The sequence below is a fragment of the Miniopterus schreibersii genome (genome assembly GCF_964146895.1).
Source record: "Miniopterus schreibersii genome assembly, chromosome: 10".
In the NCBI taxonomy this organism is placed as follows: domain Eukaryota; kingdom Metazoa; phylum Chordata; class Mammalia; order Chiroptera; family Miniopteridae; genus Miniopterus; species Miniopterus schreibersii.
In genome coordinates this window covers 49,183,190-49,200,987 of record NC_138110.1, presented here as the reverse complement: position 1 = coordinate 49,200,987, position 17,798 = coordinate 49,183,190, and the positions used below count along the sequence as shown (strand labels likewise).

Sequence of the window (17,798 nt, the reverse complement as noted above, 5' to 3'; positions counted from 1 at the left end):
CCAACACCCCATCTGCTGGGCACCAGGAGTGCACATCCACGGTTTCACTCTGCTCTTGTTACAACTATCAACACAGAAACCACCCTCCCCACTTCACAGAAGATGCCTAAAGTCCAGTGGGGTCGAGGCTTACTTAGGGCCACAAAGCATGGAAGTAGGAAAAAGAGGTGGAATGTAGGCATGGCTGGCTCCAGGGCCCCTGCTCTCTCTTTTATCTGTACCAAGGCTTGTCAGGCAGGAGGTCCCCCCCACTAGGCTGTGCCAGAGGCTACCAGTAACACCTGGCTCCCAACCCAGGCAGACAGATGACAGGTCCCAAGTAGAACCAACAGAGCAGAGAGCAACATCAGGAGAGAGACCTGACAGAAGGAGGAAGTGGAACTCCCAACATGGCAGCAATCCCAGGAAATGTCCTGTACCCAAGCCAGAGTGACAGGAAAGCCCTTTCAGGTTTAGTTTAAGAGAAGACATCCCACCAATGGAACTGCACAGGGGAGTAGGCCTCCAATGTGCAAGGTGCACAGAGATGGGATGCCCTGGACTAGAGAACATGACAGACCTTATTTGCAAAGCCCTGGCTATTCCTAGCTAGGAACTGGGCTCCTGGCCTGCCATGGGAGGCCCTTAGAAGATATGTTGTACCAGCAGCCTGGGGTCTGCCAACATTTTCAGAGAAAACCCCAGCTCCCTGACAGTCTCCATGCTGCCTCAGTCACGTGTTCCTGCCCCAAACAGCTACAATAATTCCAGCTGGGCACTCACGCCTCCCAGCACACATGGGCCAAGGTTCTGCCCAGTGAAGCTTGGCATTCAGAACCACCCAGGTGAGCTGTGGGGTATATGAAACAGACTAGAGGGCCCCACAAAACAAAAGAGCCCCCATAAAACAAAGGAGGCCCCAAGGAGCCCAGCTACTGGGGTGGTTTGCTGGGCTGTGACCCCCCGACTCCAGGCGCCTGCCAGACCTTCCTCCTTGCTTCCCAGCTCCCCTCCCTGCAGGCTCAAGCCATCCATAAGGACCCTCCAGCTGCCCACCACCACCCAAGGAGCCCCCTTAGGCAGATGTGGGATAAGCCTCAGCCAGCAGCCCACCTCCATCTCCTTGAGCACTGGGTGGTCCTCAATCCCAGGGAAGAGCACCCGCATGGCATATGTCCTGTAGTCGAGGAAGGGGATGCCAGCACCGTCCAGGTCGTTGGTCAGCTCATGGATGTCTGTCTGCAGCTCTGCAAAGGCTATGGCCAGACCAGGTATCAAGGCAGGTGCCCTGCTGCCTCCAGGCTCCCCCACCCCCACTCAGGTCCAGGCTCAAACCCTGGCTCTGCTGCTCGCTGGTTGGGTGACCTTAGGAAACTACTGCACCTGCCTATGCATTAGTCTCCCTAGTCCTAACACAGGGATAAAACCCCTTTGTTTCTCTGAGTTGTCACAGGATTAGCCAAGACAAGAGCAGAGAAGGCACTGGGATGAGGTCCAGGCTCTGAGGGGTCCCCATACCTCAAAATGGCATTTGAGGGTAGAGTAACTATAGGTGTCAGCTCTTTGCCACCTGAGGGGGCACCCGTTGCCTACACTAGTTTCCCTGGACTCAGTCACCTGGTAAGAGAAGGGGCATGTCCAGGTGAGGGCGATGGTGGGTGGCAGAGGTGCCAGACCCAGGGGCTGTGCAAGCCTCCCCAGCCCTCCACACTGACAACCACCAAATGCACAGCTCAGGCCGTCAGGCCCTCTACATTGCCTGCCCACTCCAGGCGGCTCTGCCTCTTTCAGAAACAAAGGCAGGTAGGTGCAGGCCCTGACAGAAACATTCCAGAAGTGTGAGATATTGACCCTGCAGCAGCCCAAGGGATGAGCTATCTCATCAGGAGCCAAAGGAGTGACTGGTGGGCTCTGGGCAATGGCTGACAGGTTTAATTGAGAGCCAGGACTTCATCTCTTCGGCATGGCTGCCGGGCATCTGGTTATCTCTACCTGGCTGCCCTGGAGTGCCTGCCAGCTCTTGTACTTACACATGCTGGCAGATTGAGGCTTCATGCACTCACCTCAGTGGGCAGCCGTCCTTGCCCCAGTGGAGGTTCCCACCTGCAGAACACCCCACCAGTCCCTGCACATCTGCTTATGTCCCACCAGGACTGCCCAGTGGGCCGGTAGGTTTGTCCAGGAGTGAGGGGGCTCCCAGGACTGGTAGGGTACTCGGCAAATGGCTACCTTGGTCCCAATGGAGTTAACAATGTGATGACAGGCTCATTTTGGCCTTGAGGCCCTTATGCAGCTGTTCAAAACCTACCCTACCACTTAGCTCCCTTTCTTCATTTAAAAACAGGAATACTGCTAGTGTCTGCCTTCTAGAACAGTGAGTGTTCACTAGCCAACATCAGCAAAATGCCTAGCACCTCACAAACATCCAGTAACTGTTGATCACCAGTGCTGCTCTGTTCATCCCTCGTAACAGCCCCAGACTCCTTAGATGATGCTCAGAGACATACACAGAGCTCAAGACCATGAGTGGGTGGGGGCTGCCCCAGGCTGTCCTTTTGCTGAGGACCCTGCCCTGAGGCACCATCTCACACTTAGCCAGGGAAGCTGGCCATCGTGGGCCAAGGCACATACATGGGAACTGAACCAAACCCTCAAGTGACCACTGTGCAGCCCACCACCCAGCCCCTACTTCCATGCTGCCAATACCCAGTTCCACCCACCTAGCCAGCAGTGGTGCCCTCATCTCTGCCAGGAATGAGCCAGGGCCTTGGGCACACTGGCCTTCCTGTGAAACATCAGGCAGAGACAGGCAGCCAAGGGGACACCCTCTGTTCTAGCTTGCTGACCTGAGCCCACTGCTTGCCCATTTCCAACGTCTGTAGCCTCTGCCTGCCAGAACCCACCCCAGTCTCTGGACCACCTTCACCTGCCCTTGAGGTCCACCCACTTTCCATCAGGGGATTCAGGGTCATAGGCTTGGGGGGCATGTGACCAGGTGTGCCATTAGGAATTGGCCCAAGTTGGGCAGAGCTCACCCACTGTGGCCATCTTGTCAGCACAGGGAGAAAGGGGCCCCAAGAGGAAGGGATTCCTGACAGGCTTATATTCTGGGTAGCCAGCTCCTCTGCACTTTCCCTGCAGAAGCCAGTCAGAGCAGATTTCTGCCACTCACCCCCACGGTCATGACATACACACGCCCCACCCTAAGAGGGTGGGCTACAGCCTGACTCCCTGAGAAAGGGCTCCTCAAAAATCAAAGGCGAGCCCAGGCCAGGTCTGCATGTGCTGAGGGATAAGGAAAGAGCCCCACTCCTCAGCACCACGTGGGCCACAGGCATAGAGGCACCACGCTAGCATGAGCTGCACTGCCCGGGCCACCTGGACACTCACAGCACCCAGTGAAGTGGGCACCAGCACTATGCCCATCCTACGGATAAGGAACCGAGACACAAATGACTATGTCTGTCCAAGGTCCTACAGCCAAGATGGGGCTCAGATGCGGGTTCGCTGGCTAAAGAGTCTGTATTGTACGCAGCACCCCAAGAAGCCATACCTGCCCCATGACCCCAGGGCCCCAGGCAGGCCCTAGCCTACCTCACTGAGATCAAGCCCGGCACAGTGAGGCCATCAGGAATGTTGTAAACTGAGTGGAATCAGCAGGCAGATAGGCCCTGACTCAGGTAGCAGCACCCCCAGCGAGCCCTGCACCCCTGGGACCCCCCATGTTCCCCCTACCCACAGCCCCAACAGACCTTCCTTGCATTCGAGGGCCACACGGGACTCCAGGTTGTCCATCTGGAGCTGCAGCCGCTTGAGGGTGCGGTCGGCATCTCGAGACTTGCGCTTATAGGCAATGAGCACAACCACGATGACAAGCAACAGGAGACCTCCGCCCCCACCGATACCCACGATGGCAGGCAGGGTCAGCAGGCTGTCTGAGTACACCTGCAGCATGCCCGGCGAGAACTCGAAGCCACCAGCCCGAACCTAGGGGTGGGGGTGCAGGCTGCTCAGGTGACATGCACACTCAGAGCTTCCTGGCCCCACCCCCTCAAGATCCCCACGGCATCTGCCGCTGGCCTGGACTGCTCAGCAGGGATGGGGACACTGGGGACTGCAGGTAGGCACCAGGCCTACCAGGGGGGCACACAGACTGGGTGAGAGCAGAGCTGGGGCTTGCACTAGAGCTGGGCTCCCTCTGGGCAAGAGGTCAGTCTGGGGCTCAGTTACAGAGTTGGGGTTGCCAAGTCAGCAGGTCAAAGGCAGGAGGGACCCAGTAGACCAGAGCCAGGGCTGAGGCACAGATCACCTGGTCATGGACATACCGTGACCTTGTGCTGCCCTGTGAGGTTGGGCGACTCGCAGAGCAGCTGCGTCTCCGACACAGTGAGGGTGCAGGGTGTGGAGCCGATGAGCACCGTGTAGTTGAGCCTCAAGTTGCCGGGTGCCGGTGGCAGTAGATTACGGCCCTAGAGGGCAGGGGTGAGTCAGAGAGCCCCATTGGCCCTGCTGCCTCACCTGCACCCCCCCCCCCGCCACCTGTTGCCCACACTCTTGACCAATGACTGAGGCCCACCTTGAGGATGAGCGGGGAGCTGGGCTTCAGCTCCAGGAGGCCGGTGGGGCTAAGTGGCTCCAGCACAGGGTCGGGAAAATAGAGGAATGAGGAGGTGTTGAGCACCAGCAGGGCACGCACATCATCCATGACAAAGCCCAGCTCTTCAGGCCGCTCCCCTAGCTCGGGCGGGCTGCGGGAAGGGTTGTCCACCGATGGGGCCCGGCACACCATGGTGGTGTCGTTGTACACCAGGCAACTCTGGGGACATAGGCATGAGGATGCTGGGCTGGCTGCTCTGAACATGGAGCCAGACCCTGGTAGGACCAAGGGGCTGCAGCCACATATGCACACCAGAGGCCAGGGTCGGCTTCTTTCTCTGGGGCCTCCAGGCACAGCAACAGCCAAGGTAGCCTGAACTACCAGGCAGGGGAAGGGGAGAGGGAAGGGAAGGGGCAAGGACTCACATTTTCCCTCTCGACACCTCCGTACTTGGCTCGGATGCGGGGTTCTCGGACAGTGGCCAGGTTGGTGCCTGTGACTGTTAGGAGGGTTCCTCCACTAGAAGATGAGGAGATGAGGGTCATGGGAAGAAGCTCTCTGCCCTAGCCCAGCACAAACAGGTGGGGCCAGACATACCACCCAGTTTCCCAGAGGATGTAAGCAGGTTACAGTCTCTCAGCACCAGAATTAAGATTATAGCAACCACATCTCAGAGTGGACAGCGGTCCATTATCCTGAGAGCTGTGGCTTAAACATCTTATCTCTGTTCTTTCTTTTTTAAGAGCACAGATATCTGAATTTAGAGAAATTTTTGCTTACCATCATTTTCCAGGTTGCTGCATCTACAGCACGAGAGTAACCAAGTCTTAAACTCTGCTGTTTCTACTCCACCCAGAGAGACAGACCCAGGCAGCACAGAAAGGGTCTGACTCACCCCATGCCCAGCTCTGAGCCAGGAACCACCACGGTAAGAAAATGTAACCAGAAATTCAACTGGTTCCTCCAAACAACCAAAACATTTGGTGGCAGGACCACACAATGGAGGAGAGAGAGAACCTAGTGCAAGAACTCTGTCCTCAGCAGCATCACACTGGATGGAGTGGATCACAGGGGCTCAAGGTGGGCTAGGGCAGCCCTACCTGTTGATGCTCCACTCAGGGTCAATCTTCAGGATGGTGGGGTCCGCGGTGTAGTTGTACTTCACCTCAGGGTTGGTAAGCTGAGCACGGTTGATGTTGATGACGATGGGGGCACTGCCAGGGCTCTGCCCAGGGGGTGTCAGACACCGGATCTCCCGGGAATTCCTCCTGGAGGGGCCAGGTGGGACAGTGAGGATGTGGGTGCTGCAGCTCACCTCCCCGGTGGGCTGAGCTTCTAGGTTCCATCGAAAACAGATGTATGGACAAGTTACTCCCCAGGCCTCACCTGCCCACTTGTAAAATGGGCCACACCAGGACCTGAGGACTATTTCAGTCACTTCCCCATCAGCCCCTTTGAGGAGTCAGGTGCTTGTCTCACCACCTTGGGCCCCAATCTGGCCCTCTCCTTCTGAACTGCCCTGCTTGGTATTCCTGGCCCTATCTGACTGACCCACCAGCTGAGGGGCAACCATGACTGCCCCATTCATTCTCCAGGTGACTCGGCCACACTCATGCCTGGACTTGTGAGAGCCCAGTCTGGGCAGGCACCACAAGCAGACCTGTAGAGTGGTAAGGGAGCTCAAGGAAGCCCAGGGATGACCAGGGGGACAGAGCCTATGGACTCTGACCTTCCCACTTGCTGTGGCACTGCCTCCACTAAGCCTGTGGCTTCTGTTGCCAGGAGAGCCAGAGTGCCAAGCTCAGTGCCAACTCTTGCTATGCTGAGTGATGTACACGCCTCCCCTGATGTGAAACTGGGGCTAAGCCTGGGCCTGGACCATGAGTAGGCAAAATGAACTGGCCGGAGTGGGGGAACTGGGTCACCCCCACTGAGCAGCCAGCCAGTCACTACTTGCACCTGGGTCCCCATCTCCTCAGCTCTTTTGGCACAGCTGGGAGGCCCCGCAGCCACCAGGCCCGTAAGCGCAGCAAGGCTGCAAATACCAATAATTAGTCTGATAATGGGTAATTACCACAGGAAAATATTTAAAGGGCCGCTCCATTATCATCCCTAATCTAAAATTATCTACTTCAAGCCTCAGGGCTTTTGTTAGCACTTTTTTCTCCCAAAATTTTTTTAAAAATACGTATGTTCCCAAGGGATTCCCCATCCCTAAGACAGGATGGTTGTGCCTGCCCCTCTGGCCAGGCCCTGCCCACCCGCCAGCCCGCCCCACCTGCCTTTCCTACTCTGAGGTAGCCTGTTTCCATAGTAACCTTCTCACCACTGGTTTCCATAGTGATCACCCTGGCCAGGCTCTCCATGCTCCCCTTGTTTCCCAGGCAACAGGAGGGGACATGCAGCCATCTGAACCAACCACCACAAGGGGAAGGTGGGCCATGCCCACCGCCCCACCCCCAACCCCATCCACACCCCTTACCAGGAGAAGGAGCAGGGCCGGCCACCAACAGACACGGTCACATCACTGCCTGCGTTGAGGTGGCTACCCTCAATGCCAATCCACGTGCCCCCCGAAAGAGGCCCACGGGCAGGACTCACGCGGTAGAAGGTTGGAGTCTATGGGAAGAAGAAAGTTGCTAGAGCTCCAGGAAAGGCCTACCCCTTGGCCCAGAGGCTTGCCTGCATCTCCAGCCTTGCCCAGGCCCTATGCTCATGGGCTCTCAGACATAGCCCACAGGCAGGGCCCAAAGTGTATAGGGGAACCTGGAGTCAGACCCCAGAGATGAGGAGGGGAGATAGAGATCAGCAGCAGAGGTGCTGCTGCACGAGGGGGCCCATGAGGACAAGGAGCCCTTTACTTAAGGTAGACTTTGGGCCAAGTCAGTCCCTGCAGAGACAGACCTCCCCTGAGACCTCGTGGGAGGAGGACTCCAGGCTGACTGGGGTGGGACTTACCACAAAGGTGAAGCGTTTGGGAGACAGGGCCCGGAACTGGGGGGAACAGTCCCGTACGCACACCTCCACCAGAGCGTCATGGGCCCGCACTGTGCTGGCATCTCCGATCTCACAGACGATCCTGTGGGACAACAGGGGCCTCAACAGGCTGCAGGGTCCACCCAGGTGTCAGGGCTTCCCTCCATCCTCCCACACCCCTGGGGGACACTCACTGCTCAGCACTGATGTACTCGCTCTCCACAGGACTGCATAGCACCTTGCCCACACGCACGCCCAGCCGCACATCCTCGAAGCGTAGGCCCAAGTTCTCACCCATGATTGTGAGCCTTGTGCCTCCCTGCCGTGGGCCTGTCTCTGGGGACAGCTATGGGGAGACAGAGTGTGGGAGGCCAGTAAGAGCCATCCTGGGTCACAAGGGGCTGCACAGGGGAGGCAGCTGGGCAGTCAGAGACCCCACTGCCCTTGGTGGCCCAAGAGGTGCACCTACCTTGAGGATCTTGGGGTCAGTGCAACGGCTGCTGCCATGGCGGGCATGCATCCAGGCAGCAGGCAAGTCAGCAGGGCAGTGGGGACGCAGGGAGCAGCGGCGCTCAGCCACGCACCAGCCACACTCAAAGCGAGGGTCAGCTTTGAGGCAGAGGCCACAGCTCTCCCGCAGGGCTGGGCATTTGTAGAGGTGGGCTGTGGGGGGAATCATAGTCAGCTGGGGCAAGCCAGGGCCCCACCCCTAGCGCCACCCCACCCGGCTTACCCTGGATGTTCTGAGGGTTATCGATGATGAAGTTGCCGTTCCACACCACCGAGAGGTTCACTGGCAGGTCACTGATGTCATTGCCCTCGTAGGAGTACTGTAGGCAGTATGCAGTACAGTCAGGCCAAAACCTCAAGGGGCAGGTCAGGATTTGTGTACCCCTCCTGGCCACCTGTGGGACTGGATGCTGGGAGCAAGCTTGGTGGGGGAGGGTCTCGGGGCTTTGCTTGTCCAGACTGGCATTTCCAATCTAGGGCCGGATACCCAACAGAAACACCTGGCTGCCAAACAACCTAGGGAACTAATCCTCTCCTGCCACACCCAGCTCTCCCTTCAAGCCCCCAACCCCAGGTCTTCCTTCCTGGTGGCCATGGCCCCTGCTCTCCAGCCAAGCCTCCATCCCCAGCAGCACGAGGCACACCCTCCAGGTTGACCTCCCTACCTCCCCTCTGTAGTCAGGCCCACCAGAAAATCAGGACTTCCTACGTAGACCCCCTGGATGCCTGTCAGGGGTGCTCTGTGAACTGAGGTGCAAGTGGTGTGCTCCCATGTCCTGGGCATAGACTGGCAAAAATCACTGTCAGGTGAGGCTCAGCCTCTCCACCCCCAGGCTCGGAGACACTGCCCCTCCCTGGGAGCTCAGGCCCAGCACTCCCAGCTGTGTCCCATTTTTCTACAGTTGAGGTCCTCCACTCTGTCCCAGAGCAATTCATCATCATTTTATCTGCAGGAATTTAACTGGAACCTTTCACATTCCCCGATACTCCCTTTCCCTTTGAAAATGGCTACAGAAAAGATAAATGTGCGCCTGGTGAGAGGGGAGAGCTACAGGGGATGAGGAATGCAGGGGAAAAGGTGACAGAGGCTCAGGAATGGTGGAGAGACGGAAATAGAGACATACAGACCGACAACCTTAGACGGAGAGGAAGGGGAGGGTGGGCAAAGCTAGGCCAGGGAGCCACACAGAGATGCAGGTGGAAGGTGTGGCTGGCAGGAGTCAGTGATACAGCAAGGAAGAGAGAACTGAAAGGACAGGACAGGTAGGAGGGCGCAAGGAACTCTAGCACCAGCCAGCTGCCTGACCTGCCCCTAGGAATTTGCTATGGGCCCCAGACCACCCTGCTAGGAAAGAGGAGAGGTCGGCCAAGGGTCTGTTACCATTGGTAGGGGGACAGACCTCTGCCTCAAAGCCCTTCTCCTGGGCCAAACACAAGCCTTGCAGAGAACCCAGAAGCACCACCACCAACAGGGCCTTGGCCACTGCAGTAAACCCACTGCTCTCCTAACTACACTCTTCCTGAATGGGTAAGAGGTCACAGAAAGAGCTGGAAGAGGGCTTCTCGGGATCACCACTACCCCCACCCATTAGGGAAGGGTTTGGTTCTGCAAATATCACTATTACTAAATTCACTGAACCTGATAAAAAGCTTTGGAAATGGCATCCTATTAGATTCAAGGCTCCAAATGTAGCTGACTCTTGGCACTTGGGCAACACCTGCCTGCTAGTGTGCAAATGCATGGTCTGCTATGAACAATTTCTGTGTCTGGCCACAGGAGATATAAACAGAGCTGGGTGTTTGAGCACAATCACCCTGACCTTGACCCTCCAGGAAGCACTGGGTGATGACAGCCTGTGGGCGTTTCCACATACCCTCAACATGGCTTCCTCACCCATGTTCTGAAGACCCCATGCAATTCCACGTCTGCAAATCTCGCCACATCTAAGTTGCCCACTCCCACGTCTGAGATGTGCTCCCTCCAAACATATGGGTGGCTCTTGGCAGTGCCCCACCTGCACACCCAGGCATACCTTAGGGGCGTGGCACTTGCCTTGGGAGGTTGAAGCCCCTCTGAACACCTGATTGTGCCCTGTCCTTTTGCTCATGAGCAGAAACCAGATCCCAAGGCTGTGTGACTAGCCCAGTCTAGCAGAAGGGGTCCCCAAAAGCCCCCTGCCAGCTCCACCCAGCCTCACCGAGGAGTTCTGGCACTGCAGACTAGAGCTGTTGAAGCGCAGAGCGGTGACACGTGCCGGGCTTCCTGGGATGTGAAAGAGGCACTCATACCCACGCTGGCCTGACTGTGGCTGCGGCAGGTTCCGGGCGGTGAGGGTGATGGGCTTCACCACACCCACTGGCACGTAGATCTGTGTGGAGGGCAGGATCTGCGGGCAGTCCTGGGGGTGACAAAGCTTCAGCTGAGCCCAGAGGAAGGTACCCCACTGCAGCCCAGACTGCAATCTATGTGTACAGTCTGTGCTTCTCCAAGGCAAGCACCACTGGGCCCACTTTACACACCAGCAGATTGAGGACCTCAGGAACAGCCAGCTGGACCAGAGGCAGGAGGCCTGGGTTCTACACTTGCCAGACTTTGTGGCTACATTCTGTGCCCTGGGGCAGGCCTTCTCCCCTCTGGGCCCAGAGGGCCTGGCCTAGTGTTCTAGGACCCCACCATTCAGTGACCAAGAGGTCCCATCTGGCCCACAGCTGAAAAGGCCCTTGAGACAGAAGCAGCCAAGAGTGGGGCACTGGGGCTGTAAGCTCGACTGGGGGCCCGGAAAGCATGTAAAAATAGCCAGGCAGAAAAACAGTTGGGGCCCCCAGGGCCAGCATTTCAGCAACAATAACTGATGCAACAGCCTAGCTCCCTTGCAGTACACTGACAGCAGCCACAGGAGGAGAAAGACCCAGGGGCATGCTACTGAGCTGTGTTTTAAATAGAGATGCTGAAAACAGGCCATAATCCCCAAGGCCTGCAATATGTCCCAACACAGCACAGGCCCAGGCCTGGCTCTGCAGAGCTTTTTGGGGCTCTTAAAGGAAACTGGGGGAGCAGAGCCAGCAGGGTATGGCCAGGCAGGTTGACCACTTCCCCTGGGTCTACAGGGTGCCCCCCCATCCTAGTTCTGAGAGCCTGGGTTCCAGGAGTAGTGGCCCTACTGCTCATAAATAAAAGTCAGTACCTTGCCCAGGCTCCAAACAATTACGACCTAATTACTATCAGTTACCAAGCAAAGACCTTAGATGGCTCCAAGGAATTGACCAGCTTCTTGCAGATACTCTGACATGTTCCCTTGTCCACATGGACTCAGGGCACTGGGCCCACCTAGCCAGATACCTCACGCACCAGGCTCCCACTGTCCTGCATGGACAGTCCCCTTTCCACATCCTCCCCCAGGAGGGCCCACTGGTCTGAGGCTTCTGCACTTCCCATAACGGTCACAAGAGACCCAGTGACCACCAACAGATGCCACTGGTTGGCCTGAGACCTCGTGGTTGGCATCCCAGCTACCCATAGGAGCTCTCCCAGGCCCACCTGCAGGCAAAATCTGGTTCTGCTGCACCTCTGAAACACTGAGCATCCTCTCCAAGATGGCCTTACCTCAGACACATTGACGCGGCCCTCCAGGAAGGCACAGTCAGCGGCATTGTGTGTACACACGTGGCGGTATTTGCACCAGTGGCAGGGGAAGGAGCCATTGACACATGACAGGCAGCTGCAAGGAGAGAGTAGGACAGTAAGGCTGAGCATCACTTGCCTCCACCAGTTGCTATACAGGGCCACACCACACCACCTTCCTGCTGTCCCTCCAGTGGTTGATCACAGGGCCATCCCAGGGCCTTTGCACTGGCTGATCCTCCACCTACTCAGATAGACCTTCCCTGTCAACTGGTCTTACCCATTGAACTGCCCGGAGCTCCCCTCCCTCCTTCACTGCTCCTCCCCCAGACCCTCAATCACCTGACAGTCCACCCTAGAACCAGCCCACAGAGCCTTCCTGATGGACACGTCTAAAGTCTACACCGTCCACTGTAGGGACCACTGGCCATACCAAGACACACATGACAATTACCACTGGAAATGTGTTAGTGAAACTAAGGCATTTTAAATTCTGTCTTGTCTTTCAATTTTGGTGGATAAAGTATGGGAGACATCCACTACTCTGAAGGCTCCACCTGGCAGGAGTTTGTCCCATTCATTCTGACATGTCCCCAGAGCCTGGACAGGACCCTTTCAGTGCTCTGGCCCCCACAGCTTCATGTGACTGGCCTCATCTCTACAGCCTCCATGGCTCGCTTTACCCCCAGACAAATGCCACTGGCTCTCTAGAAGACATCCCAACCTGCCAGCCACTGGGCTTCTCCTGAGATGCTCAACCACCTCCAGCTCTGGAGTACTGCCCTCTGCCCCAAAGATCCCAGCCTGCCCAGGAAAGACAGGTCATGCCCTGGTAATAACAACACCCAGGCCACTTCAACAAAGGCAGGCACAGCTGAGTCCCCATGCCCCATACTGGTCCTTCCAAGGCCAGACACCTCTAGGTCATGAATGAGGCTGAGAGTGCCCTCTAGGTTCAGTGTCCTGGCCCATGGCAGGAATACCAGTAGGTCCTCAGCTTCTTCCATTCTACCTGCTACTCAGCCAAGACAGGCAGCAGACAAGCACCAGGCCAGCACCAGGGAAAGCTCCCATTCTGGTTCTCTGTGCCCCAGCCTCTCCACTCCCCACCCCTCAACTCACACCTGGGGCAGCATGAGCTAGAGAGGACCAGGACTTCTATCTGTCCCAGAAAGCAGGTACTGAATAGCCTGTCCCATGGCACACCATTTTCCCATCTAGATGAGGCAGCGGCCTCCCTCCCCAACCCCCAGAGCTCTCTGCCTCGCTCTGGTGCCCATAGGTCATTCCTCACACTGAGCCTAAGAGCAAGACTCTCCAGGTGTGAACCAGTGTGCATTACTCCCCACCACCTCTGCCACACCTGCTCTGACTGCTGCCCCAGCCTCATACTCATCTGGCCTCTCTGCCCAGGGGGCTGCTCTCAGGACAGAACTCGCCTCCCATCCTGACCACTGGGTCATGCTACACCATGTCCTGCTCATGCATGAAACACTCACGACTGGTGGACACTGCAGTTGTAGAAGACAAAGTCCACAGATGCAAACTTCTTGCCCGTCTCCTTAGACTTCAGGTAGAGCTTCACCACCCGCTGGTCTCCTGCAGGGCAACACAGGCTCAAGTCACAAGGGCCACCCATGTAGGGCAATCCCCAAACAGGAAATGATCTTGCCAAGGACCATCCCAACCACCAAGTGCACAGCCCCTGGCCAGTGTGCACCTAAGCCCCTCCGGCTTGTGGACACCTGAGCATACCAGGTGGACCCCCTGCATCTTTGCACCTATGGTCACTGCTTCCTGTCTATACTGCTCCTGGTTGGCATCTACTCTTTACCTTGCCAATCCATCCTCCCCAGTCACCATGTGACACCCATTCTCTGTCCCCAAATGACAGTCCACCTCCCCTAGCAGGAAGCCCCTTCGGACACTGCCCAGACCCAGCTGTGGTGCATTTACCCTGGCCCCGAGTGATGGGTGCCACATCCCCAGAGGATGGTGAGTGGCAGTGGATGCGGCCATCCTCTAGAATGCTCTCAGACTCAGTGAAGTCCTCGAAGGAGCAGTTGACGCCGGCTGAGAGGTCAGGCACATTCCAGGCCTGCAGCACGAGCTAGAGTACCCATGGCAGGAGGCGTGAGTGAACAGAGTCCTGTCACCCCACCCATCCCTCAGCCCTCGCAGGGTAGCCACACTCACCGGGACCTGGGACATGGTGACAGAGACATTGCGAGGCTGCACAGTCAGCTGCACGCACTGCAGCAGGTCTGAGGCAAAGCGCTGAGGTTCATCCGCCCGATCACAGGCATCCCGACGGGAGCAGCTACAGGCAGAGGAGGTTGGCCTTGCTGCAGGCAGGGAGGCCCAAGGAGCAACCCAGCACCTAGCCCCTGCTCAGGGGAGCCAACACCTGCACTCGGGGAAGCCCACCAGCTTCACTGCATCTCGTCTTTACTGGGATGTGGCTGAGCTGGCCGTTATTCAGCTGGTCCCAGGAAACAGCCAAACCCAGGGAGACCCAGAGGAGCTTGGAGGTAAGCTGTGACCACCTGAGGCACACAGCACAGCCGCCTGGGGCCCTCTCAGAGCAGAGACAACCAGGCCAGGGCATCAGGGCCCTCCGGCACGTCCCCACCCCCATCAAGACTCACATGCTATGCAGGACACACCAGCCGCAGTGGGGGTCCCGGGAGCCCAGGCACAGCTCACACGATGTGTACTGCACGCAGCTCTCCACAGGCACTCGTGTCACCTGGCAGTAGGGGCTCTGTGTCAGGCCTCCACCAGGCCTATCCCAGGGACCCCCACCAGTCTCACTTCACCACGACTATGTGTCCCCCTGATCCCACACTCCAGGGGCACCCCCATCTCAGGACTTCCTCTAGCTAGGTCTATTCAAAAGTCAGTTGTAGGTGACATGGCCTTGGCTGAATCACGCCTCTCCCCTGGGAGCCCAGGGTGGTGACAACCAGGTAGTGAGGAAGTTGGTGCAGGTGAGCCACCCAGAGAACTGACTGCTCCAGCCACAGTCACTCTCCCATCTGTCTGGACTCCGGGGTTCCAGGGGAGCCATGGCTTCATGGCACCAATCTTAAGCACAGAGGTAGGTTGGGCCCTGCTCACCCCAACCTCGCCTGCTTGGACCTGAGGTCCCCGGAAAGGCGGAAGAACCGGACAGCCAGAGAGGGGAAGAGGAGAAGCAAGAGCTGGTCAGGAAGGGAAAGAGGTCTTGGTCTTTCCCACCTGCCTCCCAACCCCCTCACCCCAACTGCATGGTTCACCAGGTAGAGCAGAAAGGCAGAGGCTGGCAGCCAGCCAGGAACACAAGCATGTAGCCTTGACAAGCTGGGCCAGGCTAATCACAGGCCCCACAGAGGCTGCTGCCCAAAGTCCCCACCAGGCAGATGAGCCAGTGCTGGGCCAGGTCACAGTTTGAGAACTCAGGGCCCCAGGTGCATGCCCCAAACCCTGCAATGACCCTAATACCCTGATAATGCTTTCATTCAAGTATCTGCTCCAATGGATATGAAGTCATTCAGGGAGGGGTGGGGATTCTAAACTTGGACCAGGAGAACCTAGAGGCAGCATGGACAGTGTGGGCCCAGCCACATGCATCCAGCAGTGCAGCACCCACCTGCTTTTCTGTCATGGCGTAGAGGTACTGGCGGTCGGGGCTGAGGACCAGGTCACGAAGGATGGGGCTACCTTCTTGGGCGACCACGCTCTCGTAGGTCAGGGCTGGCCGGCCGCCGGGATTGGCCAGGTCCACCAGGATCTGTGGCATTGAGGGCCTGAGAGAAGCTGTGCCGATGTCTTTGTGTCCCAGCCCTATGCCCACGTAAGGTGTAGGTCCCAAGCCCCTCCCCTAGCCATCCTCCAAAGCCCTACAAGAACAAGGCGGAGGCCCCCCACCTCAACCCAAGCAGTATATGCAGGACAAACTGCGTACCAGTAAGCTGGTCCTGGCCTAGCCCCTTCATTAGTCACCAGAGGCCACAGCCCAGGGGTGAGGGTCTTTGGGCGTTGGAGAGAACCACAGCTCCCCATCCCTCACCCCCCATCGAGTTGCACAGCCAAATCCAATGCAAAGGCCCAGGTATCCCTGAAAGCGCACCACCTTCCCTGGGACGAGCTGGGCCTCCCAGAGGAGGGGATATTGGGAGGGAGGAAAAGGGCCTACAGGGAGCATGGGAGGTCCAGTACAGCTGAGAAGGCTAAAAAGTGAGACCCCTGTCGCCTCCAGGGTGAGGGGGCTGCTTGAGTATGAGAGGCCGAGCCCCAGGGCATCCTGGAGTTGGGGCACCCCCCAGAGGAAGGCTTATTTCAGATACCAAACAAACCAGGCATTAATTAGTGAGCTCTTCTCTGCAGCTTGCAATGCTACAAGTATTTTTAGTTGCTTTTACCAAACAAATGTATTTAATTAACAGAGAGACCCAGGGGGCTTTCCAGAGATGGGACTCATGGGGCAGCATCGGCACAGCTCAGCTGGTCTGGGCAGGCTCCCAGGGCACAGGGCTGCTAGCCCTACTCAGGCCGGCTCTGGCTATAACCAGGGCAGCGAGCCCACCTCTCCACCTCCACCTCAGGGAGAGGGCCTGGGCTAGAGCTCTCAGCCCTTGCTTTGCAGCCCCACACTGACGGAAGAGGGCGGGGCCTGACTGGCTGTGGTGGGCTTCAGGGCAAGTAAAAGCCCCTGGCTCGCACCAGCTCCAACAGGGGCTGGGCAAGGATGGCCAGCCAGGGTGGGGCGCTGTGTTTCTGGGCCAGAGGCTGCTGGCTGCAGAAGACTGGGAGGGCCGCATTCCTGAGAGCCCAGAGCCACCCCCCACATCTGCTCAGCTGCACATCCTCTCAGCTGCCTCCCAGCCAGGCAGGCAGGCTTAAGTCAAAGCAGAGCAGGAAGAGCAGAGCCCAGTGCTGGGCAAGGGACGGCGAACCTGGGTTGGGCCTGTAGCTGCCGCAATGGCTCCAGGCTGGCTTCTGGGAAGAAGGTACCGGGTGAGGGGCCCCCAGCCTCAGAGCCCCTATGGGTGGAAACTGGACAGGACCCCAACCCTGCATCTAGCCTACTCCCACGAACTTCCTGCCCTGCTTGGGTGGGCAGCGTGCAGGCAGGCACTGATTACAGAGAGCTGCTCACAGGGAGCTGGAGGTCAGCTCCTTGAGCTGGGTGGGCCCAGGAGAGACATCAGCCACAAGGGAGAGCCAGAGAAGCCAGGAGTCCAGTCTCTGGACCCACAATGCCTGGGCCCAAGCCCTGGCTCAGGTAACCTCCAGCTGTGTGACCCTGGAGGGTGCTGAATCTTTCTGAGCCTCAACTTCCCTACCTGTCAAAAGGGAATGACAGACAGCCCTCTCCACACCAAAGCTTTTCTGAGGGTTAAATAAGGACCAAGCCAGTGTGCCAAACAGGGGGACACGAAGTAGCCCAGCCCCACAGCAATCACCAAACCCCAGCAGCCAGTCACATAGGCCTGGCAAGGCCAGCCTGGACAGCAGCCAGGGAGCAAGAGACAGGAGGGCAAGGCAGGGCCCCAGTGGAGACCCTGAGCTCAAAAAGACTGTCTTAATCCAAATGATTAGAATCAGGACTCTGGATTTCTCCCCAAGGCCTGGCTCTCCCCTGTTCCCATCCCTGCAGATGCCTCCAGCAGCACTCAGAAGCCCAAGCCTGACCCCATCTTTGAGTGCCAGGCCTATGGCCCTTTACCTCAATACCCCAGGCTAGTCTTTCTTACTGGGGAACACTTGCCCCCAGGTCCTTGACAGGGAACATTCTTGAGGTGTCTCCTAAACAGGGACATTTGAGGGGCCCCAGCCTCTCCCACTCTGACCATCAGGGGTCACATGGTGCCAATCCTGACCCCCACCTGGTCAGGCCTGCATGCCTCTCCCTCTCAGGGATGAGGGCATGGGCTGATACATGGATATCACATCCAGGGTCACACCAGCTCTGAGTCATTGCAGGGGGTGAGCAGAGAGCAGGCCTCCTCCCTGGGTCCTGGAGAAGGTGGGAGAGGGGAGGCAGGCCAGGCATGGGCTCTGGAATGCCCCCGCCCCTGGGCCAGCAGCATGCCGACTCTGACAGGTGGCACCCAACAGCTGCGACAGGGA

At 57.7% G+C, this 17,798-nt stretch overlaps 1 protein-coding gene across 3 annotated transcripts in view; it reads right to left on the bottom strand.

Moving 5' to 3' along the window:
* The window catches only part of PLXNA1 (plexin A1), a 49,918-nt gene that overhangs the window by 14,540 nt on the left and 17,580 nt on the right, over positions 1–17,798 (bottom strand). For all 3 annotated transcript variants that reach the window (XM_081149178.1, XM_081149177.1, XM_081149179.1), the window contains exons 4-21: positions 15,316–15,456; positions 14,333–14,433; positions 13,881–14,004; positions 13,641–13,794; positions 13,184–13,283; positions 11,667–11,781; positions 10,261–10,461; positions 8,286–8,382; positions 8,022–8,215; positions 7,747–7,898; positions 7,535–7,655; positions 7,059–7,195; positions 5,677–5,844; positions 5,002–5,095; positions 4,556–4,795; positions 4,305–4,448; positions 3,732–3,966; positions 1,093–1,235 (exon numbers count right to left, since the gene is read on the bottom strand). In XM_081149178.1, the coding sequence (XP_081005304.1) occupies positions 1,093–1,235; positions 3,732–3,966; positions 4,305–4,448; positions 4,556–4,795; positions 5,002–5,095; positions 5,677–5,844; positions 7,059–7,195; positions 7,535–7,655; positions 7,747–7,898; positions 8,022–8,215; positions 8,286–8,382; positions 10,261–10,461; positions 11,667–11,781; positions 13,184–13,283; positions 13,641–13,794; positions 13,881–14,004; positions 14,333–14,433; positions 15,316–15,456 (2,661 nt within the window). The remainder of the gene's footprint in view (positions 1–1,092; positions 1,236–3,731; positions 3,967–4,304; positions 4,449–4,555; positions 4,796–5,001; positions 5,096–5,676; positions 5,845–7,058; positions 7,196–7,534; positions 7,656–7,746; positions 7,899–8,021; positions 8,216–8,285; positions 8,383–10,260; positions 10,462–11,666; positions 11,782–13,183; positions 13,284–13,640; positions 13,795–13,880; positions 14,005–14,332; positions 14,434–15,315; positions 15,457–17,798) is intronic.